At 38.9% G+C, this 26919-nt stretch overlaps 2 protein-coding genes across 4 annotated transcripts; both read right to left on the reverse strand.

Moving 5' to 3' along the window:
* Nucleotides 1–26454, reverse strand: LOC121375210. Of its 3 annotated transcripts, none has more exons than XM_041502511.1 (2): nucleotides 25768–26454; nucleotides 1–2734 (listed from the first exon to the last, which is right to left on the reverse strand). In XM_041502511.1, the coding sequence occupies exon 2, from the start codon at nucleotides 2085–2087 to the stop codon at nucleotides 1644–1646; it is 444 nt and encodes a 147-aa protein (XP_041358445.1). In that variant the 5' UTR covers nucleotides 2088–2734; nucleotides 25768–26454; the 3' UTR covers nucleotides 1–1643. The 3 variants fall into 3 exon arrangements, with proteins under 3 accessions (XP_041358445.1, XP_041358447.1, XP_041358444.1); XM_041502513.1 differs by lacking the exon at nucleotides 25768–26454 and adding an exon at nucleotides 15228–15269; XM_041502510.1 differs by lacking the exon at nucleotides 25768–26454 and adding an exon at nucleotides 7404–7891.
* LOC121374440 (SCAN domain-containing protein 3-like) lies at nucleotides 8922–9845 on the reverse strand. Its single transcript, XM_041501542.1, has one exon. The coding sequence runs from the start codon at nucleotides 9843–9845 to the stop codon at nucleotides 8922–8924; it is 924 nt and encodes a 307-aa protein (XP_041357476.1).
* Nucleotides 26455–26919: the final 465 nt, after the last annotated feature.

The following is a 26919-nucleotide window of genomic DNA, read 5'->3' on the forward strand; positions in this document are numbered from 1 at the left end:
TTTGAGAAAAAATTATTTTATTAAAATGTTCGTGCAGTTACATAATAAAGAATCGTGTGATCTTTGTGATCCAGTTCATAAATCAGTTACAAGATCATACATGCATATCACGTTGCAATATAATCATTCATTTGCAATATAATAATTTCTTACAATGTCTCCGCAGAATAACAAACAAATTTAATATACGTGTAGACTGTGGTACTTATAAAAATGCAATAAAATATGCAAATGCAGCAATAAACAAAAATGCAATATAACTCATAATTATAATATTACAAAGGTAAAGATAATATAATGCTGAATGCAATATTATTTATAAATCCAATATACTATGCAATGAAAATGTAGACCCATAGGAACGATATCTGGAGTGTGGGGCACAATCTCAAGTGTGGGGGGAGGGGCACGAGCCCTATTTATATCTCTGTTTATATTGAGTAGGACAAGACTCCCCGATCCCCTGCCCCGGTTCCTATTGGCCTAAAATGCCATACATTAAATGCAATATTAATAACAGATGCAATATAATCATGGATGGGGTTTTTTCAATATAATACAATAAATGCTATATAATTTTAAAATGCAAAATAATCAACAAATGTGATGTAATAAACTTATCCAGTATACACAGTGGACCAGAACAGCGTGATATGCTTTCAATACCGATTAGTTTGTCTTATTATCTGTTCTGAAAAAAATATATATTTATCACTAGCTTTCGTTGAAATAACACTCATAGGGCCGTAACACTACTAAAATGTAGCCAAGTCAGGGCTTGAATGAGCAATCTAGAGAACCGTCATGAACCATGGATGCCGGGCATTTATGAGACCCTTACCATTGTCAGTACATTTGGAAATTCTGATCCACTAGACATGGAACTCTATCCGTCCCAGATTCGAATATTTGAGCAGAGTGCTCGAAGATGCACCATGTGTGTTTATATTCTGCATTAGCCAAGCACAAGTTTGTTCATGTGGTGCTTGTTCTAAAAATAATAAATCCCATATTTAAAAAACAATAATCCGCTGTGTCTGGAACGTGGTGTGAACTAATAGAACTGCCAGCTATACGAGTACACCCGACGGGTTTTAGAAAAAGTAAATTATATATTTGTATCTCACTGGTGCATCAGGCGGATGTTCCGAAATAGCCAGCTATATGCCTGTGGTTGTTCAAAACAAAACAAATAAAAATATTGTTGCTAAATTGCTCGTGTTCGCTGGTATATCCGGTGCATTATAAAAGTACTAAATAGCGGGTACATGCATTCAGTGGGTATCCAAATATAATAAATCATATCACTTCAACGTAGGTGCTCCAAAATTGTATAATTCCATGTCTGCAACGTGAAAAATGTTCACAGCTTCATTGAATGACTATTCCAAAAACTGGGTAAATTATACATTTGCAAGGAATCACCCGGTTCCGGTAACTCTAGAGTTATATCTCTATATCCAATCAAATTTCAGGTACGTCCATCCTACGTCCAGTCTCTGGCATGTCCAATGGCTGGGCGTAGGACAAATTTTGAATCACTCAAACCATCACTTGTTCACGTCTGAGTTTGATCTCGCGGCGATCTTGAGCAGTAATCCAGTAGAAAATGCCCAAAACCGTTGTATCACAAAACTGGACATTCATACGTCTGTAACGAGCAGAGTCATTGCTTGTTCCTCATGTGGGTGCTCCATGATGGGCGACTCCAAGTCAAAATCGTCGTCATTCTCGTAGGAGAATGACGTCAGAGTGTGGAATGCCCGGATGGCCACCTTATTCACCCGTTTCTCCTCCTCCTCGCGCCGTCTGTCCGGCATCTTTTTGAAGAACGTCTCCAGACTTATCTCCTCTTCTATCTCCTTCTTCTCCGTCTTGAGGTACTGTATGATCATGACGACGATGCCGGTGGAGTAGAACATAAGTACTGCGACGATGTACACGACGGCACCGTTGTCGTTGTAAGCGTTGACGTCTTTGGGAAGACTAGCGTTGGCCGCTTCTATCGGACCGTTGAGTTTGAAGCCATTGGAGCAGTTTGGCAAGAGCGACGCGATCATGAGAGGAAGTCCTGTACTATTTAACATATCTAATACAGAGATGTATAGTCACTCTCATGATTCTGTGGACGAGTACTGCACTGAAAGACACTTCACATTCAAATGGATTGATTACAAACCTCTTTAATTGTGTGTATTTTTCGCACTATTACAAACTTATTATGTAAACTGCGTTTGTCTTCTACACCATGGAGTCTTGCACAGAAAAACACTTCAGATTCAAAAGAATTGATTACAAACCTCTTTATGCTTTGTATGTATTTTTCGCACTTATTCTATGTAAACTGTATTCGTTTTCTGCACTATGATGTGCTCGACAGGAAACCACTTCAGATTCAAATGAACTGATTACAAACATCTTTGTCTGTGTGTATCTTTTGCATAATTACAAACCTACTCTATGTAAACTGTATTGTTTTCTTCACCATGGAGTCGTGCATTGAAAAACACTTCAGATTCAAATGAACTGATTACAAACCTCATTGTGTCTTTGTGTATTTTTCGCATTATTACAGACCCATATAAACTGCGTTGTTTTTCTGCTCCATGTGGGGATTACTGAATGTTATTGTTATTAAATCGACCGGGTTTTACGTTTCACTTCACACTGCAGGTTGAAACACTGCACTTGATGATGAGTAGTCCAAACACAGGATTCCAATAAAGCACGATTACTGAAAAACAAAAACAAGAATAGTAGTGTCATGCAAAAATGTCTATGAATTTCAATATATTACAAGAAAAAACATGTTCTAGAATTAGTTTCATTGATGTGGAACTAGTATTCATGTATATGGGCGAAGCGTGGTCTGGACCTGGGGTTGGGTTTCGAGTATTAACCTAGTGGATCCTTTTGAAAAGGGTACACAAATTGTAATGTGACACAACAGACTAAAATATAATCAAAGTATTGTATTTAAAAGTTGGAAACACATAACATTTAGGCTGGCTATGCCATTCCCAAGATGCTTTTGGTCACATGCTATTGTTCGACTTCCGGTAGTAGTTTCTACACGATAAAACTAATACTTTCTATATCGCTTTTCACTGAAACATATTACAAAAATATAACCTGAAAGGGGTTGCATAAAAAAAAATTCAGGTTACTACGTATTGATATTGTGGTTATTTGGCTCCGTTCGATAATGGTGTAACAGTTATCTAAACCTCACCAAATAACCACAATATCAAAACGTAGTAACCTGATAGTCTATATGCAGAAATTATTTTCACCTCAGTGGCTGAAAGATACGTTCGAAACACCAAACATACCCCCCCCCACACACACACACACACACACCACCACCACTACCACCACTACCACCACCACCGCCTACGCCCCTGTTGTAATGTTAGTATTTATATAATACTAATAAATCTGTAATGATAATATTGTCAGGTAGTATTGCTGTAATTGTTGGTTTTGTTTTAATGTTAGTATTGCCGTACATAATGTTAATATTGAAGCTGATCGCTGTAATGTTAATATTACTGTATTGGCAGTTTTGTTGTAAATTTACATTGCTGTAATGTTAAATTTTTCTATAAAATTAGCATTAGTGTAAATTTATGTTGGCCTAATGTTAGTACTACTGTACAAATAGCATTGCTATTGGTAATTAATTGTTATGGTATATAAATCGTCATTGTCGTAATTATATCGTTGCTCTTAATTTGGCATTGTTGTATCATTAGCATGTCTGGAGGTAGCGTTCCAGTATGATTAGCATTGTTGTATCATTAGCATGTCTGGATGTAGCTTTCCAGTAATATTAGCATTGTTGTATCATTAGCATGTCTGGAGGTAGCGTTCCAGTAATATTAGCATTGCTGTATCATTAGCATGTCTGGAGGTAGCGTTCCAGTAATATTAGCATTGCTGTATCATTAGCATGTCTGGGGGTAGCGTTCCAGTAATATTAGCATTGTTGTATCATTAGCATGTCTGGAGGTAGCGTTCCAGTAATATTAGCATTGCTGTATCATTAGCATGTCTGGAGGTAGCGTTCCAGTAATATTAGCATTGCTGTATCATTAGCATATCTGGTGGTCACATTCCTGTAAATATAGCGTCGCAGTATCATTAGAATCCCTGCTGTTGTTGGTTGTTTTGTTTGAATTACTGTTATAGCTTGGGGGGTGACAGGCTGAGTTTTTCCAGAATTAAACGAAAATGCCCGAATCTTGATTTAACAACGTTTATTTATATTTGTACTACTAAACCATGCTTTGTTACATAGATTACAACTAATTTTGTGAGTAGAATGATGGAAATACATGGTGAAGTCATCAGGCCAGTTCATTTTGCCCGAATGTCTCCACTGTTTTGCTCTAGCACTGAGAGGGGGTAGTTGACCCCTCGACCCTCGGTTTCGTATGCTTATAATCGTAGTTACAAATATTAATCAATCCCACACATATTCTTAATAATTCCGAAATAACAAAATAGCCAAGTACTAACACCTCATGCAAGCATAGTCGCATTCAGCGAATCCACATAGTCTGGCACGATTGGGCCATCAGAGAGATAATGCTGAAATCAGACTACCAACTGTCACGACGTAGTTGGTCAACTTGTCTATCTCTCGATTTCTTCGAATGTCCAGTTGCTGGTAGTACTAAACCAAATAACTTCCGGCTGGGTCAAAGTTCGAGGTGCACACAGCTTTTGATAGAGACGTGAACATCACAAGTCCTGTGATTGGTGATAAATGTAAGTGTGTTGGTTGTAAAAAAAAAGTTTCATCTGGGCAAAAAATGTATGCAATTTTATTTCATTTAGTACCACTGTGTCATGTATGGGGTACCTGTTAAAAAAAGTAGTCGAATATTGTGCGGAACTAGGGTAGCCATAGACGCTACCCGTTATCTCAGAAATGAGCAGCTTGACCCCCATTTTGTTTTGTTTCACTTTAAGGGTGAGGAGTGGTAGTATTTACATCCGTGGCGTGTATGTCGATTGGTATGCTGCAGGTAGGAGTTTTAGCCACATATGTTACTATTGTCGTCTATGGGATTTGATTTGGTAATATACACCCTGCTAGTTTGGACACTCTTACAACTCAATTCTAGTCGTATACATGTACCTCGATTAGTTGTTAATCTGAGCGCACCAGTCACAAGTCGGGAGTTGGGGAAATTACAACGCAACCGTCGAGTCCATGGCCAACTTCGTTGTGACAGTTGATAGTTTGAGACTAGCATTAGTTTCACAAAAACAGCAAATGTATCTGCAATATCCGTCTGGCATTACGTTACTAAGTGTTCGCCTCAATTGAATGCGCCCTGTTCCGTCGGTCGTTATTTAAACAGCCCCAGTAAAGACACATTTTTATTAGATATATGGAAGGATATTAAAATATTCGATAGTTAATTTTAAAAACGCGACCCGTTTTTTAAATTTTATTTTATTTTTTTGGTGCAACACCTCGATGAAAAAATTTGTCAGATGGCGAGTGGGCTATTTTTAGCCTATGACCCGCAAAAAGGGGTTATCCCAGAGTGCAAAGAGTATTTCACAACACAGTGATGTTAGTGAAGATCGCTCCTTTTTTGACAGTTTTGTTTTACTTATCCATCACGTCAGAAAATGGTAGTAGTGATGAAGAAAGAAAAGGTGTCTTGCCGAATCAGTTCGTGCCTGAATTTGATAGTGGTGTCGGGGTAGGGATTTAGACTAGTCGGCTGTGTGCTTGCGTCGCAGGATCGAACCACCTCGGTGGATCCATTCAACTGATTGGGTTTTCTCGTTCCAACTAGTGCATCACAACTAGTCAAAGGCTGTGGTATGTGCTTTCCTGTATGTGGGAAGGTGCAAATAAAAGATCCCTTAATGCATGTAGTGGGTTTCCTCTGATGAGTACGTGTCAGAATTACCAAATGTTTGACATCCAATAGTTGATGATTAATTAATCAATGTGCTCTAGTGATGTCGTTAAAGAAACCAAAGTGTATTCTTTAAATATTACCCATAAAAATTAATCTTAAATTTGTATGGCCATACATTTGAACGTATTTCAAAGTAAAACTTAATAAATAATTTTAGCAAAAATATTGCACCTTTAATTTTTTTTTTAAATAAAAACCTATTGCGTCAGCGTCAGACTTTAAGTGAAATAACTGCCGTGTGTTAAGAACATGATTGATGACGGCGTTTTCGGTTTTTTCATGTCTATCTGCATAATCTCACTGTCAAGCGAACTATCTCTCCATTATGTTGTCAAACTGCACACTAACGACAGTAATCAATGCCCTTTTAATGATAGCGGCGGGGTTTGGGATGTTTTCAGACACAAACATTTTCAGTTTCAGTATTATAGCGTCAGCTGGTATTTACATTGGAAAAACCTTTTTAATATTACAGAGAGAGAGAGAGAGAGAGAGAGAGAGAGAGAGAGAGAGAGAGAGAGAGAGAGAGAGAGAGAGAGAGAGAGAGATGGGGAAGAAGACAAGAACAGGGGGGTGCTCAAGCATATTTTCTTTTCTTTTTTCAATATATGGTCCAGGGCAGTATGCTCCAAACCCCGACCTCTCTAGCGACCGGCGATGAGACAAGTCACGGAAACCTGCGCTCTCGAGTTTAACCACCACCACCACCCCCCCCCCCCCCCCCCCCCCCCCCCCCCCCCCCACCTGGGGTTAATGATTGCTTCTTTTGGAGCACTGTTGGAGTACCGAATCATTAGAATTGTGAACTAAATTATTGCAATCAAGAACACTGGATTTTAATTGTTGCTCCCGGCTGATACCCGATGTGCTTTGGGAATTTATTTCTTGTCAGTAGTGTTTCCCTAGGCTACATACTCAGGCTAAGACCTCTTTTGTGAATTGTGGTGTTAGTCGGCACATTCCCATTATTTTGTCAAATGATCAATTGTAATCTACTAACTGCTGCCGATTATGACATAATAATAAATAGGTACGTTTGTTGGCAGATCGGGTATCAGCTGGGAGCAACAATTAAAATCCAGTGTTCTTGATTGCTGTAATTTAGTTCACACTAATTGGTCTGATTGCTAGCCCCTAAGTAACTAAAGTCTAAGTTATTGCATAAATGCAGGTGACACAATAACAATGAATTGAATAGTATATACACAGCTATATATATTTCATTTTAATATAGTTGTAAATGTTACACTGTGACAAATATCACAATTTACCTGATAGACATTTTCCAAATTATAACAATTTACTTACCATATCATAATTTATCTGATAATTTTTAAGAATACAAATTTACTTACCATATTATAATTTACCTGATAGACACTTTTAAGAATACAAATTTGCTTACCATATTATAATTCACCCGATAGACACTTTTAAGAATACAAATTTACTTACCATGTCATAATTTGCCTGCTACTATGTAACAGTATTTAGATCAGTATCTGCACGTCCCTTTCTATCTCGCCAACATGATACTACAGCTTCCATACACTTTAAACTTCCACGAAGCACTGTTCCTGCACTCATTTTAACACACACTCTCACACAAACACAAAATGGTTCACACTAACGGAGGCGCCACATTTACAGCACGACTGGCGGAGTGGTAAATAAATCATCAGACCATGTGCGTTACGTCGATTAGCGTCCGTCCGTCCACACGTCCGAGCGTCCAGACGTATTCTTCAGAGAATAGATGTGTTACTCTGGCATTTACCCCACTTGCGATATCTGGCTGTAGACTCGCACTGCCGTTAGTGTGTGTAATTGTTTTATTTTAGACCACATTGCTACATTTAATTGGATTGTCAGGCCTGTTTCAGATCGGATCACACGAAGGAGGCAGGGAGTAGCGAGGGAAAAATTTCAATTTTTAAAAATGCATTATTATTATTATTATTATTATACAATGGTGGGTCTGCTAATATTATTTTTCTGTATGCATGCAAAATTTAAATAAAAATATATTTATGAATACGGGTGTAAATAAAATAGGTTTTTTGTGTGTGTAGGTACACACAAAAGAAACCTCTTACCCTCCCCCCTCCCCAACATCCGTCCCCATTTCATCAATAGTGGAACAGCTCTAACGCGGTATAACTGACATTTTGATCATCGACGTGGTTCTGAATATTTTATAATTATCGCACGGTTCGTGTAGCAGGTTGCATTTATAAAATCCAATAATACGATTATACTTTTACAGACACTGTATTTGTGGCAGACCCGACCACATACTATGATATGCATAATATATAGAAATGGTTTATGCCCAGTGCTCAGACTGATTGTATGCATTCAGTACTGGTATTGGAGGAAATTATTAAATGAATTAATAAAATAGTATATAAAATAGTCAATTCGATATTGTAGTAATAGATACCCGGTAGGTGAATATAAGTGTGCAAGAACATGCATGATATATACACACACACACACACACACACACACACACACACACACACACACACACACACACACACATACATACATACATGACAGGTCCATCCACTGTTTAATGCACGTAAGCGGGATCGACCGCGTAGATTGTAGGCCCATGCATGTGGTTGAGTTAAAGAGCATCCATTTTATGGATGCCTCGATAGCTCAGAACGCATCGTGATGAGTCTGCAATTTGCGGGCGATTCGGTGCCACAGGTGCCACTACTGCAGAACAAACAACAAGATCTTTTGATCAATGTAGTCTAAGTTCTCAGTTCAAAACAAGTCTATTGATCAATGTAGTCAAAGTTCTCAGTTCAAAACAAGTCTATTGATCAATGTAGTCAAAGTTCTTATCAACAACAGTTCTTGTTTATGCATGGCAGGCTGGAATGGCAGCGGGAATTGCACACTAATCTGGCTTTGAAGCATTTACATCGATTTGTCTGACACCTCTTACTTCCAGCACAGTTACTTCTTGTGAAACCTTGTCCACCGCATCTTGACGCAGGGAAATGTCCTTATCTGTACAGACATCAATGGGTGAATACAAGGTCGTAGCACACACATCGAATTGGTTTCTGAGTACTTTCGATCCAATATTCCTCCTTTTACAGCAATTGTATACAACTCGTTGTCACTGCACTCTGTCACAACTCCGATGATGTTCCTAAGATCTGCACGTCCTCTGTCAACTGAAGGAATGGGCACTGTCACATTGCTTCCGATTTGCACACTAGAAAATATAATGCGACTTCGTTTGACCATTCTCTCTGCCTGCTGGAACTGGGCATCTCTGGCACTCTCTCTCTCTCTCTGCAGCCTAATTTCCTCCTGGCGTACAGAGATGGGTGAGACTGGTACAGGTTCTGCTTCCTCGCTGGATTGCTCGACTGGGTTTGGATGGAATACTGCAGACAGGAGGTCGTGTTCAGTTTGCAACCTTGCAATGACATCTTGGGGGAGGCTGGATGATGTCAATCCTACCTTCGCATCGGCATCAAACAGAGCAGTAAAGGGAGAACACTTGATTCCAGTGTGATGGCTTGAGTTCTTTTGAAATTGCACAAACTTGAGTCCAACAGTCCAGTCACGTGTGTCATTGTCACTCATCCATGCAATCAACATATCTTTTATGTCGCAGTTGGCTCTTTCCACTGAACCCTGTCTCTGGGGTTGTCTCGGCTTCCCATGAACGATGACGAGCTCAGACCACATCTGCTTCAACTCAGTGATAACTTGCGCTGTGAATTCGGACCCGTTGTCACTTTGTAGTATTGAAGGGGCTCCCAGCAGAAGGTAGATGTCCAGCAACTGGTAAGCTACTTCCGATGCACGCTTGAGAGGACGCAGGATGCAGAACTTGGTAAGATGGTCTTGTACACCATGATCCATTTGTGTTGACCTTGGCACATAGACTGCATGTCGATGAAGTCAACTTGCGCTCTGGAACTGAAGTCCTTAGACAGGATTGGTTTGACGACAATTCCCTTGGTAGTTGTCCGTTTCCGTTTTCTCTGGCACTCGATGCACATGGACTTGAACAAGGTAATAGCATCCTGGGTGATGTTGGCGTACTTCTTGTTGATCTCCTAGAGCATCTCGTCTTGTACTCCATGACCAGTAGCGATGTGGGCGCGCTTGATGATGTCAAAGGTCTCCTCGATGGTAGCGAAGTACATGTTCCTGGTTTAGCTTCTTTCTGATGAGCTTTTGAACGTCCCCACACTGCAGTAGTTCATATGTCTTAAGCAAGTAAAACTTACGCGGTGATTTCTTGGGTGCCTGGGTGGCTTCCAGCAACTCGCCAACAGTCTTAATGTATTCGTCCTTAGGTAGGAAGATACACTTATTCTCTCCATAACTCGGGTACAGCGAACGCCTGAAAGTCTCCTCTAGATCCATTTTGCTAGTGACAGAGAATACCATTCACCAGGATATTTATACCTACCAATCAAATGAAGCCAGTCAAAGGAAATCAGCAGCCTAAATCAAGCATTGTTTTTCCAACTAATCCCATCTGCGTTCTAGCAGGCTGGCACAACTTTATAGTGCACACTCTATTGTGCTTTAAAGACAGGATTAGTTAAAACAGCAGTGGTGGATTATACAGATTAACTGTAACATTGTCTATGAAATGATTTAACAATGAACATGTACATCAACGGTATTGTGACCAATCAAGGAGAACTTGGACTACATTGATCAAAAGACTTGTTTTGAACTGAGAACGTGGACTACATTGATCAAAAGACTTGTTTTGAACTGAGAACTTGGTCTACATTGATCTAAAGACTTGTCAATACCATTCTGCACGTTTCAGGTAATCTGTATAAATTAGTGAAGTATATTTCAGGTAATATGTATATTACCTGATTTTTCAGCTAATATACATATTACCTGAGTGAAACAGGTAATATACATATTAGCTGAAAAAATCAGGTAATATACATATTACCTGATTATACAGATTAACTGTAACATATATACATATATATACACACCAGAGATGGGGTAATCAGTAATCGTAATCGATTGTAATCGATTACATGTTTTCATGTAATCGCAATCGTAATCGATTACATTGTTTGAGAATGTCATGTAATCGTAATCGTAATCGATTACATTGCTAATGTAATCGTAATCAGCGATTACTTTCATGATTACTCATAATTATTTACTAAACTTAGATGTGTTTAGCATCAACTCCAGTAATAGTGCCTATAGTTAGAAGCAGTACCGGTCAGTCAGTGGAACTGATCTCCCATTGTCTACTACTCTCATAGTAGAACTATTATCTGCCTTGAGAAACAGGGGATCATAACGTCTGGATAATCAAATGAATGTTACCCTGGGGATGAAGACACACATTCACATAATCTATCGTGTTTACGTTTACTATAAAACCACTTGAATGAATACAGTGTTCTAGCTAGCAATATATAAAAGGGCGCTGTACCATGCCCCAGTTTTGTGTCCTAGTTTATTGCCGTAAAAAAAAAACGAATAATATATATATATATATATTTGTTTTTATAATAAAACACTTGCGTTCCTCTGAATGCATATACAGCGTTATCACCGGTCTGAATTCAACTAAGAAACGCTTGACAATATCCCGTTCTGGTACAGTGGCAAACTTTCTTTTCTTTTGTTAGTGGTTACGACTGCAGACGGGCAGCCAGCCAATCGTATCAAGCTTGATTCCATGGGCAGTCAACCTCACCCTGTCGCAGACACAACTACAAATAACGTAACTAATTAAGCAAACACCCAGTTGAAAGTAGTCTTTCACGATAAAACTTGGTTTATTTTAATTTAAAATAGCTTAATATATTAATACGTCTGATAAAAATTCCCGAAAGCTGATTTTAATAGATGTTCTACGAAACGCGGCGCTTCTAATGATACCAAAATAAACACGCCCAGACCAAGATACTTGTAAATTTTCACCGATACACTTGGATCCTTATAATATGGCATAAAGCAAGCATGACTGCAAATCGATTCATTAATAATAGTCATTGTTAGAATGTCAACAATTAAATGCAATGAGCAACTTGTGCACATGTATATATGTATGCAGATATCAATTTAATTATTTATTTACTTGTGTGTTCTTTTCTTTCGTTCTTTATTTCTTCATTTATAGATTTTTTTAAAATAATAATTTATTTTAATTTGTGGATGGTATTTAATGGTATACGTTCTACAAACAATAAACAAAAACAAGTTATAGTGATCAGACAGTTTGCAATTACTAATTATGGCTTATTTCAATAATATAAAAAATATATATGTTATGCATTAACAATAATTATACCTATGGGTATGGGTACCTTTTCGTCAGTAATCCAAATTTAAGAATAATAAATCTGGTTTTGGAAACTGATTCCCTCCCTGTAGTATTATAAATGTTTGAAATAATTTAATAAATAATCCAAAATTATCTATTATGTCTTTCATGGTGGTAACATCATTTCATTATTTGTGTAGATTTGTGGAAATATAATCATGATTGTAATCATGATTGCTAGACAATGTATTCGCAATCGTAATCGATTACTTTCAATTATCTTGTAATCGTAATCGTAATCGTAATCGTAATCGTGATATTCTAAAGTAATCGTAATCGATTACTTTTGTCAAGTTATCGCCCCATCTCTGATACACACACACACAAGCGAGCACAGTTGTGTCGATATCGTGAAAACTCAAACTGTCAGTCAAATATGTAAAATAAAAAATGTTAACAGAAACAATTTTACATTTAAAAATGACATAGAAATCGTAAATTTTGTTTTTAATTAAGACAGTGAAAATTGTTCTGCAATGAAAAATGAATCAAATTAATCAATCAATTAGCCAATCAATAAAAAGTAGCGCTGTACACATGCTTACTGGATCTGCCGGATCAAGTTAATAATTGTTTACAATTTCCACAATCGCCTGACGCGCGGACAGTCTAGGATCGATTCCCGTCGGTGGGCCCATTGGACTATTTCTCGTACCAGCTAGTCCTCCACAAATGGTGTAACAAAGGCCGTGGTATATACTACCCTGCATGTCTGGGGGATGCTGCATATAAAATACCCCTTGCAGCTAATCGATGTATTTTTCCAAAAAGTTATATTATCCTCTGAATATCATTTTCTAAGCTAAAATACATACATACATTTGCCAAACGCATATTATAAATAAAAACAATTAAACAAATGAAGACATAGATCCTGTTGTACAGGTAGGACTAAACCAAATAACTTCCGGCTGGGTCAAAGTTCGAGGTGCACCCAACTTCTGATAGAGTAGAAGTGAACACCACAAGTCCTGTGATTGGTTATAAATGTGAGTGTGTTGGTTGTAAAAAAATTAGTTTCATCTGGGCTAAAAGTTTATGCAATTTTATTTGATCTAGTAACCCTGTGTCAAGTAGTCTTGTGCTTGAAACATGTATGGGGTACCTATAAAAAGAAGTACTCGAATTTTGTGCGGAACTAGCGTAGTCATAGACGCTACCCGTTATCTCAGAAACGAGCAGCTTGACCCCCAATTGTTTTATGATTCACTTTAAGGGTGAGGGGTGGTAGTATTTATATTCGTGGCGTTTATGTCGATTGTTACGCTGCTGGTAGGAGTTTTAGCCACATATGTTACTATTGTCGTCTATGGGATTTGATTTGGTAGTATACACCTTATAAAGCAAACTATTCGTACACCCAGTAGCACTATTATTACCAGTATTATAAATAAGTATTATAAACTTAAGTCATACTTAACAGAGCAGAGTTTTGCAGATATGTTAAATATGTTAGATATGTTGCACTGGGGTCAAAATGTGTTCCGAAACATGCCACGTCCGTAACAGGTTTTCACTAACTAACTAATGTAATGAGTACAGAATGATCTTCAATAGTAATTATTATACAGACTTGTACACAAGGTATTATATAGTCATAATCCATCATCAAAAGAAACTTGAACAAAAAACATTTAATTCTACATGTATAAATATATAGATTTTTGTGCAAAATGCCACATCCATAACGCTGGATTTACCCACATAAGGTTACACACGAATCACTACGTATTATTACATGGATTACAACTAATTCTGAGGGTAGAATGGTGGAAATACATGGTAAAAAGGTCTTAGGTTAGCATATTGTGCCCGAATATCTGTATTGCTTTTGCCCGAACTTGAGTGTTTGCTCCAGCACTAGTGGGGGGTAGTTGCTCCCTCCCCTGCCCCCTGTCTCGTACGCTTATGGTTACAATATGTTGAGTGCTTCATTGAATAAAAATTTTTTTGCAAATGGTCAATTCTCAGAGGGCTGTTCAAACGGAACGTTACTGTCTTTTCTGATGTTATTTCCAATCTTCGTCTCCCTCGTTCTATCGCCTCTGTTGTTGCTATAATTAGTGGTGTGTATTGTATTTCGTTTGTCGCATATTTGTTGAACATTTGCAATTCTAATTATAAACGCAAGTTGATTTCTGATTTGATTTGGAAATTATTGGAATGTTTTAGGACTCGCATACTATATAATCATACACATTTCATGTATGCTAATGTAAATGCAAATAAAAGTACATGTTTATAGGTTAGACTATACCAAATAAAATCCCATAGGCGACCATGTTAATGTTTGTGTTTAAAAACACTATATACAATATATCAACCAAACTATGACCTATAAATATTAGTACTACAACCACTACCTCAAAGTATTAACTGCAGAAAATGGTACCTCTCAAGGCTCATTTTCGGTATAACCAGATGTTTCTACAATACCCTAGTTTTGCACAAAATTTTAGTATTTTTTTATAGGTACCCCATATATGTTCCAAGCACAAAGCTACTTTACACAGTGTTACTAGATCAAATAAAATTGCATAAATATTTAACCCAGATGAAACTTCTTTGTTTTTTACAACCAACACATTCACATTTATAACAGTTCACAGGACTTGTGGTGTTAACTTCTCTATCAAACGTTCGGTGTACCTCGAACTTTGACCCAGCCGGAAATTATTTGGTTTAGTGCTACCTATATACAAACGTATTTAGCTTTAACATGAACAGAGCTCAAAACGTTAAACGTAATAGGCATTTCCGCTTTCTATTCGCACACGTTACTTGAATCGCAACCTCGCTATTTAGCTACATGTATTTAAAACAGAACATCCACATTTATCTCTCTTACTGTCGCGCACCATTCTTCGATATATGTTTGGCTACAGACACTAATATAGTTTACATAAGCATGTGTTATTTACCGCTGTAACATTCGAAAGCTTGACACTGGTCCACCATTTTGCGTTACACGTGTCAATATATACAGCGACAGATTGGTACATTGTATGAAAACAGTTGATGGCAATCGTTGAAATATGATAGCGGTAACACCTGACTTTAAATGAACTGTTAGATGTGTTTGTATTAATAAATAATATATTGCAGTGACGCGAGATTTCAGTTTAAAGCAGTAATAAAGTAGTTTTACTCTCTTTATTTTAGGATTTTTGTTGTTAAAAATGTCAGAATATAAAAGTGTAAAGATATTATTAAATGACATTTTGGTCGTGTTTCCAAACACCATAAATCAACTTCTTTTGCTTACTGTTAAAGGGACAGACCCTAGTTTCAGCACATGAAAATTCACACTAAGTTTAGTTCATCTGCAAACCTGTAACACATTTGGATAAAGTTACGTTTGAGTGAAACATGAGTCTCTGACTTTGAAATGGTAAAATACCCTCTAAAAATAGATTAAAACTCGACTCCATAACTGTTACTTTTCAGACGCACGTACGTTTTTAAAAATATGAGAAATGCTTTTTGTGATATTAGAAACACCAGGATGACAAAAAACACTTTGAATGTACGGAAATGGATAATCTAAACAATAAAATCTAAATAAAGTAAATTTTAATTATCAAAACGGCTCTAATAGTAAAAAATGCCTTAGTGTTTAAAAACTGTCCCTTTAAGAGTAGCGATTTTTATTAAAAGTAATGAATATGGTTAGCGTCACTTTTGGTAAATATGGCTGTTTTAGACTTGAATACGTCATGGTATTGGCTATAAATTATATTTACTTTGATCACGAAGAATCAGCAATGGCAGGTGTTAAATTAAAAATGAAGTAAAATTCGGTAGTTCCCACAGATTCCCACACCAAATTATTATCACATATAACTACTGCCGCATGTCACTGTCAGTGATATTTGTCGTGAAACAGAATAGAATAGAATAGAATAGAATAGAATAGAGTATATGTTTAACGACACCCCAGCACGAAGAATACATCAGCTATTGGGTGTCAACTATGGTAAATGCAAAACGTATGTGTTGTCGTGAAACAGTCACAACAATATCTGTCTTAATTGAGCGACAACGCAGTTAACATATTCAAAATCATATCTCTGTTCCATGCCTCTGAAAAATTGCGAGAACGATTGTTTTGTTCGCGCATCGCTACAACATATTTTTTGTTCGCTCGAAATTCGGATCACCATTTACTTGGATATAAAGGGTTACGCAAAAAGGAAATGGGTTACATAGATTTATTTCTGCGTAACCGATAAATGGGTCAAGCAGATTTTCAGTTCTCCGAGGCCTGACTGTTCAAAGTAGAGTTTAAAAGAGGTTTTGACAATGTCGTGAATAACTAACAGGTTACAAATCATTGTTACAGGGTGTATACTACCAAATCAAATCCCATAGACGACAATAGTAACATATGTGGCTAAACTCCTTCTTGCAGCGTATCAATCGACATAAATGCCACGGATATAAATACTGCCACCCTTCACGAACAAAATGGGGGTCACGCTGCTCATTTCTGAAATAACAGGTAGAGTCTATGACTACCCTAGTTCAGCACAAAATTCGAGTACCTTTTTCACAGGTACCCCATACATGTTTCAAGCACAAGGCTACTTGACACTTTGGTACTAAATGAAATAAAATTGCATACATTTTTGGCCCAGATGAAACTATTTTTTTTACAACCAACAGACTTACATTTATCACCAATCACAGGACTTGTGGCGTTCACTTCTCTATCAGAAGTTGGGTGAACCTCGAACTTTGATCCAGCCGGAAGTTATTTGGTTTAGTACTACCTACAAATGACCATCACATACCGATAGCAACACACCACTGTCACACGTTACTACTACAAAACACATTACAGTCAAATCACTTTCACAAATATTACTTTTACAAATCAATGTCGCAAATGTAGCATTCCGCAGCAAAAATAGTAGTAATCATGCTGAATGAGTCAACAAAGCGCATTAATACAACGTGAAAGCAGGTTCCGTATCACACATGGTGTCCAGTGTGCGTCCTCCTGGGAAATTACCGCTAAGTGTTAACAACGATGAAAGGAATGTTTGTTTAACTAAGCTACAATGTTTAATCAGGAGTTATGAGGTGTTAAACTGCATGTAGTAATACTTGTAGTGCTGGGGTTTTGGCGAGAGAACAGAAAACGCAATTGCCTTATAAGTTTCCCTGTTCCAATCAGTGCGCCACGACTGGTATATCAAAGACCGTGGTATGTGCTGTTTTGTGTTGGGGAAAATGCATATAAAAGATCCTTTGAAGCTGACGACAAAAAGTAGCGGGTTTCCTCTACGTGTCAGAATTACCAAATGTTTGACATCCAATAGCCGATGACTAATTAATCAATATGCTCTAGTTGTGTCGTTAAACAAAACAAACCTTAACTTTCTCCTCGGAGAGAGCATCATATATGTCGGGTCATAACAGCGAGTGACAGGGGCAGTTGACGGTGTTCTCAGAAAATAAATGCCTTTTTATTATTTCTGTTTAGAAGCGCTTTGTTTATTTATTTTAATTCGTGTCCCGATACTGGTTTCTGCCACTACCCCACACTCCCCGATGCGGCCCTTAAACGAGGTCCTTTCAAATGCCAGTCATAATGTACTGAATTATTGGTGTAACTTGCACACATCCACTCAGCATACAGTCAAACCTCCTATTGCGGCCACCTATATTAAGCAGCCACCTGTGTTCAGAGGACACCTTTTTATTCTCGCAAATCATACTCCCTCTGGTGGTTGTTCAATGCAGTGTTGGCTATATATCATTTGGAATGGGACAAAAAGTGTAAGGTTCTATTGAACAGGATCGATATTACGACCTAAATGTCAAACCCTGCACTAGGGTAACGTTAATTTGTGAGAGCAGGATGCGACCAATCGTAAAATCAGTGTTATGGGAACATGCTCGGAGATATATTAAACGTTGAGATAACCCAGTTTAATTATATTTTTTAATCTGTTTCAGGCACACCGGGCGAGCGTTTTACCACTGGGCTACGCCCCGCCCCGCCCCTCCATGTGTTCCAAACGACGTGTTGTAGAGAATGGCACGTGACCTAGAGGACGAGAAAAGAAACCCGATGCCGCTTCATTGTCTCTCATATTATCGATTATTGGCTAGGGATGTTTAACATGCATTGTCTAACAGACAGGGTCATTAAAGTGACTGGTCCTAGTTTTTTAACACTAGTATTTTTAAATGTTAGATCTGTTTTTATTACTTGAAATTAAACATTGCTTGTATTTTATTGTTTACACTGTGTCAATTTCTGTAAATTCAAAGTGATTCTGACCATACTGGTGTTTGTTCATGAAATAACATGAAATGCAGTTTTTGTTATTCTATGAGAAGTAATGGTTATGGAGACGAGCTCTACATGTAGTCTACTTTCCCCGTTCAACATCACAGACTATAGTCCTGTTCATTTCTTTAGACCCTAAGTGTTTTTCAAATGTTACGTTTAATTCCTATTCAATCCTTGTTGTCTTTGCATTTGCATGAACACAAACCCAACACCGACAGGTTTTATATACAATTCATCATCTAAAATGCACGAAGTTGACTTTATTTCCATTTTACAAAATTATCTGTATGTTTTGAATGCAGGTTCTTTCTCCTATAAATAACTACGGCTATTTGTATAACAAAAGATTAGGATACGAGGCTACGTAAAGGCCATTATAGCTTGTTTCATTGAATCAAGGTTATGCATGTTTTGGAATGTAAAATGTGTACCAGATTTGTCTAACCTTTTCTTTAAACATATACCTAAAAATATATGTAGCCATTCCATGTACATGCAGTATATTGAATCAATTTTGCCAATACATTATTCATTTGAATTTTATTTTATTAATTATATATGTACATACCGTACCTAACCTAACACAATTGGGGTGTAGTAACAAACACAAATCAGTTGAAACAAGGTCGGGGTGTTATAGAGTTCACAGTCTGTTAGGTCCTCCGCTTTCCACAATTGTTTTAATTGGGATCCCTTGTAGTCAAATCTATAGTATTTATGATGGTGCATGGGGGAGGTGTACTTTTGTAATGCGCAAAGCAATTTTGTAAACCAAAAAGTTATTGTTCAGACTTTTTCGGGGGTTCCACCACTTGCCCATCCCCTAAACACGGCCCTGCATGTCCAAAATACGATAACATTGCTTGTACACATCAAGTCGATGGTCAGTAACATATTATTTTCGACATATAATCTATGATTGCACGTGCTGTGGTAGCATTGCGTAAACCACATGAAATACAAGTATAGAAGGGTATATAAGTTCACAGAAAATGTATTACTGGACATTCCATACATTATTGTTATTGGAGTAAAATATGGGTAAACTGAAAAGCATTTCAGTTGATGTAAAATCTTGTATTAAGAACGTCAGTGTGGTAGACCTAGATATCCTGTCCTGGCCGAAGGAACCGGCTGAGGCCGGTACCTGTGCTCAGGACAGGCGTGCGCTACAACAGCTTGCTCTGAATGCGCACGTTAAACCAGTTTCCAAGTTTCCAAGACCTAGCTTATCGAATTGTCGAACAAGTTGCCGCTGCACTTAAAGTGTCGGTTTCAACAGTGAAAAGAAGTATAAAAAAATCTAAACGCTACCAATCCGAGCACAGAATACATTGTTAAAGAACCTGACGAAAAACTCATCGTTTTGTTTAATAAGATGTTATTAGCCAACGAGTACACTGTTTTCATAGAGAGGGCGAATTACTTACATTACATAAGATTAATTTAGCTTTGAGGGAGGAATGAGGAATCAACATATCGATATCAACATTACGTAGAAAACTTCAAGACCTCGATTTTAACTATCAACATATTTCTACAACTGGGAAAGTGATTTTGAGGACTCCAATATATCAGACAGGAGACTCTCCTATCTCCATGAAGTATCCAGTTTACGAGAACAGGGGTATTTAATAGTATATCAAGATGAGACATGGGTGGGCGTTAACCATACAACATCCCAGCACTGGGCATATATCCATCCGGGCACAAGCACCGCCAATCACCTGCTCATTGAGTTCCTAAACGACTTATTATCTGTCATGCTGGCTGTAATAAATATGGACTGATAGATGGTTGCGACTTGGTATTTGAAGCTAAAAAAACAGACGGAGATTACCATGGTGAGATCAATCATGGAAAGTTTATTAAATGGTTTGAAGAACAACTTATGCCTTCTTTACCAGAGCCTTCTGTCATCGTCATGAATAATGCTAGCTACCACAACAAAATAACTGACATAACACGATGTCCTACACTTTACGCCAAGAAGGTCGACACACAGTCGTGGCTACGAACCAAAAAAATATCCTTTTGATAATAACATGACAAAACCAGTTCTTTATGATCTTGTGAAAAGTAACAAATGTGCACCGCACTTTGTTACTGATGATATTGTCGAATGTCAAGGACACTTATGCCTAAGACTGCCGCCAAGACATTCGGAACTGAATCCAATAGAACTGATTTGGAGTCATAATGATGGTGAAATTACCACGGTAAGGAAAGAACTGACACTTGGTTTGAACTCTGGCACATAAACAAACTTCTCTGACGCCGCTAAACAAGTAATAAAGATCGAAGAAGATTTCAGAAAGCAAAATAGTTTTATAAGAAATAAAATGTCACCTGTAATAGTCTTCCTTAACGAAGACAGTGGTGAAGTAATGAGTTCGTTGAGTGATTAAGTTGCTTATCCGTGCCCATCAAACATACAACGTGCAATGCATTTATTAACTCTTTAACACTGAAATCAATTTATTCCCATAACATTCATTATCAGTCACTATCAAACAACCTATCAATTGAACAAATATAAACGTGTATTACAAAACAGGGACAGTCAATATAAACCATATAAAATACACCTACATACAAAGCCAGAGGTGGACGAGAGGTTGGGCAGAGGGCCACGGTTCCACCAATCGTGTGTATACAATATTCTAGCCACGTGCGTGTGCAATAAGTCACAATGAACATCACGAGATTAAGACCTCACCCAACCCCCTCACTAAAAGGGAACGTGGCCTTCAGATGAACACTTGCCCGTGCATTAGTAAATAATAAATATTATATCTTATTCATGGACATACAACCTGACAGTCATAATGTATCAACCTATCTTATAGTTACTTTACAGTGTTTTATCCCCAATAGCACCCAAACTTATTTATTTTTAAGTTTTTTAATAGCGGGGACCCAAAACCCGGTTTTGCTTTTGAAAAGGTGGATGAGATAAGTTTTAATTTTTTGTGTATTCTGTAATATATATTGTTTGACAAAAATAGAGGGGAGGCGTGTCACCTGGACTCCCCGCCTGAATCCGCGCTTGAATTGTTTATTGACTTATGTTTCCAAATTGTTTCTAAAATATAGGTCATACTACAATATATTCCGCTTGAAACACACTATAGAGTGATGTTTTTGTTATGCAAATAGCCGTAGTTATTTATTGGAGAAACAACCTGTATTCAAAATATACACAGATTTTTGTAAAATGGAAATAAGTCAACTTGGTGCATTTTAGATGATGAATTGTATACACAAAGAAAAAAGTTAAGCACCCCTAGATGTAATTAGTACTGAAATAGCCCCATTCGTAAAAACTGCAAATTACGTGACGAATATGTCAAGAATGGTGTTCCGTTGAAATAATAGGAGAGTACAATGACAACTACGACATCCCACAACAGAACGACATGCACGTCCATCATGCCACCCATGCTTTGCTCAAAATGCAGTATCAATACCATGCAGTTGTTGCCATTTAACATCACTGGCTTGCATTGTTGAAGTTTAATCGTTGAATATGGCACGTCAACGGTTATCAGAGGCCCAAAGATGGCGTATTATTAGTATGCATGCGACCGGCATGACCTTCAAAAGTATAGGACGTCAATTGGGGTATCATTACACCATAATCAGCAGACCGATACGAAAACACGGGCGTACCAATGCTGTAAAGGATCTCCCACGGTCAGGGAGACCGCGCATGACGTCACAGCGCGAGGGCAGGGCCCTGCTTCGGCTCGTACATCATTAACCCTTTGCTACGTCTCCTGTTCTGAAGAGCCAATGGTTACCCAATAGACGGATGTCAGCCAGAACAGTGAGGATTGAAGGCCAGAAGGGTCACCAAGCGTCCCTTTCTTGCTAATCATCATGAGAGACGCCGTTTAGCGTGGTGTTTGGCCCAGAGAGGTTGGAATCAAAGGTCCTGGCGAAGAATCCATTGGTCCGACGAAAGCCGGTTCCTGCTCCATGTCACAGATGGCCGACTGAGAGTTTGGAGACATAAAAATGCTGTCTACACACCCAGGAACATACGACCTATGACCTTGTATGGTGGAGGTTCAGTAATGGTTTGGGGTTGCCTATCACATGATTGTAAGCTGGATCTTGTCACCACCCAAGGCAACCTCAATGGTGATCGGTACATTCGTATCGTCCGTAATGGTTTGGGGTTGCCTATCACATGATTGTAAGCTGGATCTTGTCACCACCCAAGGCAACCTCAATGGTGATCGGTACATTCGTATCGTCCTGCAACCAATTGTTGTGCCGCATTTTGACAACCATCCACTCGCCACCAGACCTCTGTACATGGATGACAAAGCTAGGTCACATCGTTCCCGAGCAGTAACAGTTTTACTCTAAACTGAAGCTGTGAAGACCCTGCCCTGGCCGGCCATGAGTCCTGACCTAAACCCGCTAGAGCATGTTTGGGACATTTGGGGCGTTGAGTACAGGCAATGACCCCACCTGTACAGACTCTGGCACAATTAGAGGCAGCTTTTCATCGAGAATGGCAGCAGTTGTTCATGCAGCAGATCAGACGACTTACTGGAGGGATGAGACGAAGGGTGGAAGCTGTCATCCGGGCACGTGGTGGGTTTACCCGTTATTGATGATTTGTGACATGAATGTCATCTGTGAACTTCAAATGACATTTTTCATCATCAACCATGATGTTGACTTGTGTTTCTGACTCTGCACCTCCATACTTATTGTGCCTCAGTTTTTGGCTCAAATACAGCAGATTGGAATTCTTCTCAGAATCATGATTAAAATTTCAAAATTGGATACACTTGTTATGTTTTCTTACTGTCAAAGATGTATTCTGGCAAAACACATTTGTTTTTCCGAGGTTATGTTATCAGGTTTTCAACGCCAAACCTCGTAAGACAAGTCATTGTGAAAAATACAGGGGGTGCTTAACTTGTTTCTTTGTGTATATATGAAATATGTCGGAGTTTGGGTTTGTTTTCACGCGTATGTAACGAAAACAAGTATTGAATAGGAATTAAACGTAACATATGAAAAAAACTTAGGGTCTAAACAATTGAACAGGACTTTTTAAATATAGTTTCACTGTTCGGTAACTTTATTCACATGTGCAACAGGTTTGTAGATTAGCTCAATTTAGTTTCCATTTTCGTAGGCTGGAACTAGGGTTTGCCTTTTTAGGTCAGGTCAGGTCATAGGTTTTAACATGCACATTCAGAACAAGATGTCGTAGCGCACGCCTGTCGTGGGCGCAAGTGCTTGCGAAGCAAGCTCTTCCGTCTAAGACAGGGAGGGGGGAGGGGGTGGTTGTCTTCTCGCTTACGACTTGGCACATGGAGCACCGAAGACCGGCTGTGGCTGGCCGAGGCAGAGGCGGAAGAGGCGGCGGTAATAATTTTGAAATTTCTCACAAGGAGAATTAAGCCAAAAAGTTGAAGTAATTTGTTGCGTTATGTCCGAAATATTGCTGGTGATTAAACGCAAATTTAGACGGTTCGGCCAAAAATTTAAAGGGTGTCGGATTTTCAAAATTTAAGCCTAAACGTACCGACCTATACGAACCAGGGTAGCCTTAAGGGCTGGTGCGGTGTTCAAGCGTCGCTGTCGCTGTCGAAGTTGGGGAGGTGACGCATCTCCCTCTGGTACCTGCTGACGATGTCCCCGTAGTGCTGCGCGAACACCCTGCGCAGCATGTCGTGGGTCTGACGGTGTGTGGAGCCTTCCCCCACGTATGCTTGCTGATATACACCGTCGTGCTCCATCGTCAGCATGGTACTCAGTGCACCGGTGCGGGATTCCACGCTGTTGATATGGAAGCTGCCCCGTTGTCGATCGTACCGGTGCGGGAATACTCCTGTGGTCGGTGTTGTGGGCAGCTGCTCCAGTGTTGGGGCGTACACGACCAGGGGCTTGGTCCCTATCTGGTTTACGCAGCGTCTAACTGCGGATGTGGCCGATCCCAGCTTTCCAGCTGGGCGGTATCCCTCTGCGCTGGGTCTGTTTGGTGCGACCACCGGTTCGATCCCTTCCAGCGGCGCCATAATATTGGCCCTTAAAAGGGCCGGCGGGTGGGGGTGTCGAACTGGGGAGGTAGAGACGTCGGGGCTGGCCGGCGGGTCCACTTCGATTCGATGCGGGCTCGTCGGTCTGCGGCGCGGCGGTTACGGCGTCTTCGGCGTCAACGGCGGCGAAGGAACCTCTACCGTCGGAGTAGCCACCGACTTTGGTCCTCCCAGTGCCGTTTCTTCCGTGCTCGTCCCTTTCTTCCGTCTCTGGCGTCTTCGCTTCCTGGTCGCTGGTTTCGGTTGGTGGCTTACGTACACTAGTGTAACGTAAGCCCTCCCGCTCTTCTGTGACAGCTTATACCCTGTCAGCGTGCCCAAACTCTGGATCGTTAGCCCCAAAAGTTGGGGGAGATCCACAGAGCAGGACACGACTTCTAGCTTCTTAGCAGCAAAGGGCATCTTCTTCGGTTGAGAGCTGGAGCGGGAATCGTCGCCTGCTCCTTCGTCCAGGCCTTTTATATACCAGTCGTGGTGCACTTGTTGGAACGGGAGGGGGGGAATCTATAAGAATTGATGTCTACAGTTACGATCTATCGCATCTCAGTCGAGCGCTCTCTATCTTCTATCTTGGTTACAAGTTTTTTTTTATAATCGCTCTGGGTATATGTCACATGGTGACCTACCCAAGTAAGACCATGTGTTGGGTAGATGGGTAGGTGAGAGGGTGGTTTATATTTGTTCGTTGGAGATCAGTACAAATATTGTTACAGCAGCAATGGATCACTTCCTGTCAAAAATTACTAAATGCTCGACATGTAATAGCCGATGATTAAATAAATGTAAACAATGTGCTCTAGCGGTGTCGTTAAACAAACAACCTTTAACTGTTTACACTCACAATATTAGTTATATCGTATAAGGACGTAAATATCCATCAATTTACTATAAACGTTCAATGCAGTTCGTGAATTGTCGTAACTAAATGGGTTTATAAAAACATTCCAATACAGTTTATGAATGGGCAAGCATGACACTTAAAAATTTACATTCTTTACAGTCTGCAATTCAAGTCGAACACCCGTTATTACGATCACCGTGTCAGTAAACACACTGATATTAATTAAGTTTAATACTAGCTGTACTAACCTTGCATGCGAGCCACTACGACAGGGAGTCACGCAGGTAACGTAAACACTCGAGCTCCCTGAATCCTGACGGAGAGTGCAAGTTGAAGCACACATAATATATTCCTGATCGTATCGACCTCGTATTTGTGATATCGATATTGATCACAGAAACACAAAGGAGCAATTAATACAGTGCATGAATAAACTACGAGAGACTGGTCCCTGCGCCGTTTGATTGAGCTTTGTCCGAGACCGCCGAAAGCCATTCTCTGTCACACATATTGTAATCCGCTGCCATGTTCGCTGCATTAATAGAAACAGCCGACCTGGAACCAGTCTAATAAGATTGCTTCCATCGCTCTTTTTCTTGCTTGCTTTTTTTTTTTTCTTCTTTTTTTTTTTTTTTTTTTTTCCTTTTTTTTTTTTTCTTCTTTTTTCTTTTTTCTTTTTACTTGTTTTGGGGGTTTTGTTGGGGTTTTTTATGTTGTTTAGTTTGTATGAATGAAATGAATTCATTTTTTGTAATTAGTGAATGTGCAATATGTTGGTCGGCTGAGAGTCTCAGGAATTACGAATGCCGCGTGGCTCTAGCGGATATCTTAAGACAGTAACTGTTTCATTGTGCTATTTCTCGCTTCAGCCAGTGCACCACGACTGGTACACCAAAGGCCGTGGTATGTGCTATCCTGTCTGTCGGATGGTGCATATAAAATATGCCTTGCTGCTAATCGAAAAGAGTAGCCCATGAAGTGGCGACAGCAGGTTTCCTCCCTCAATATCTGTGTGGTCAACCATAATATGTCCGACGCCATATAACCGTAAATAAAATGTATTGAGTGCGTCGTTAAATAAACCATTTCCTTTCTTCCTTCCTTCATTCAGTAACCGTTTATTTAGTTTATCATGCAGTTCTACATAATACGAAAAATTATTGAAATGAACAGTTTTATTTTACAATTTCGCCATTTTCTAAAGAGGAATGACTCTTGTCTACAATATTCTTACACCAAAACAAAATAAATAACAACATTAATAACATTATTTATTTATTATTTTAAAAAGAACCATTAAAGAAAAGAAAGACAAGAATAAGTTATTTTTAACATTACAATATCTTGTGTGTATATGTTTGTGTGTAAGACCAACTACTAAATCCCTCCTTCACCCATTC

This window comes from Gigantopelta aegis, chromosome 6 (assembly GCF_016097555.1).
Source record: "Gigantopelta aegis isolate Gae_Host chromosome 6, Gae_host_genome, whole genome shotgun sequence".
Taxonomy (NCBI): Eukaryota; Metazoa; Mollusca; class Gastropoda; order Neomphalida; family Peltospiridae; genus Gigantopelta; species Gigantopelta aegis.

Excerpts from the sequence above, each read along its gene's own strand:
- LOC121375210 (XM_041502511.1), bottom strand. The coding sequence starts at position 2,087 with ATGTTAAATAGTACAGGACTTCCTCTCATGATCGCGTCGCTCTTGCCA.
- LOC121374440 (XM_041501542.1), bottom strand. The coding sequence starts at position 9,845 with ATGGATCATGGTGTACAAGACCATCTTACCAAGTTCTGCATCCTGCGT.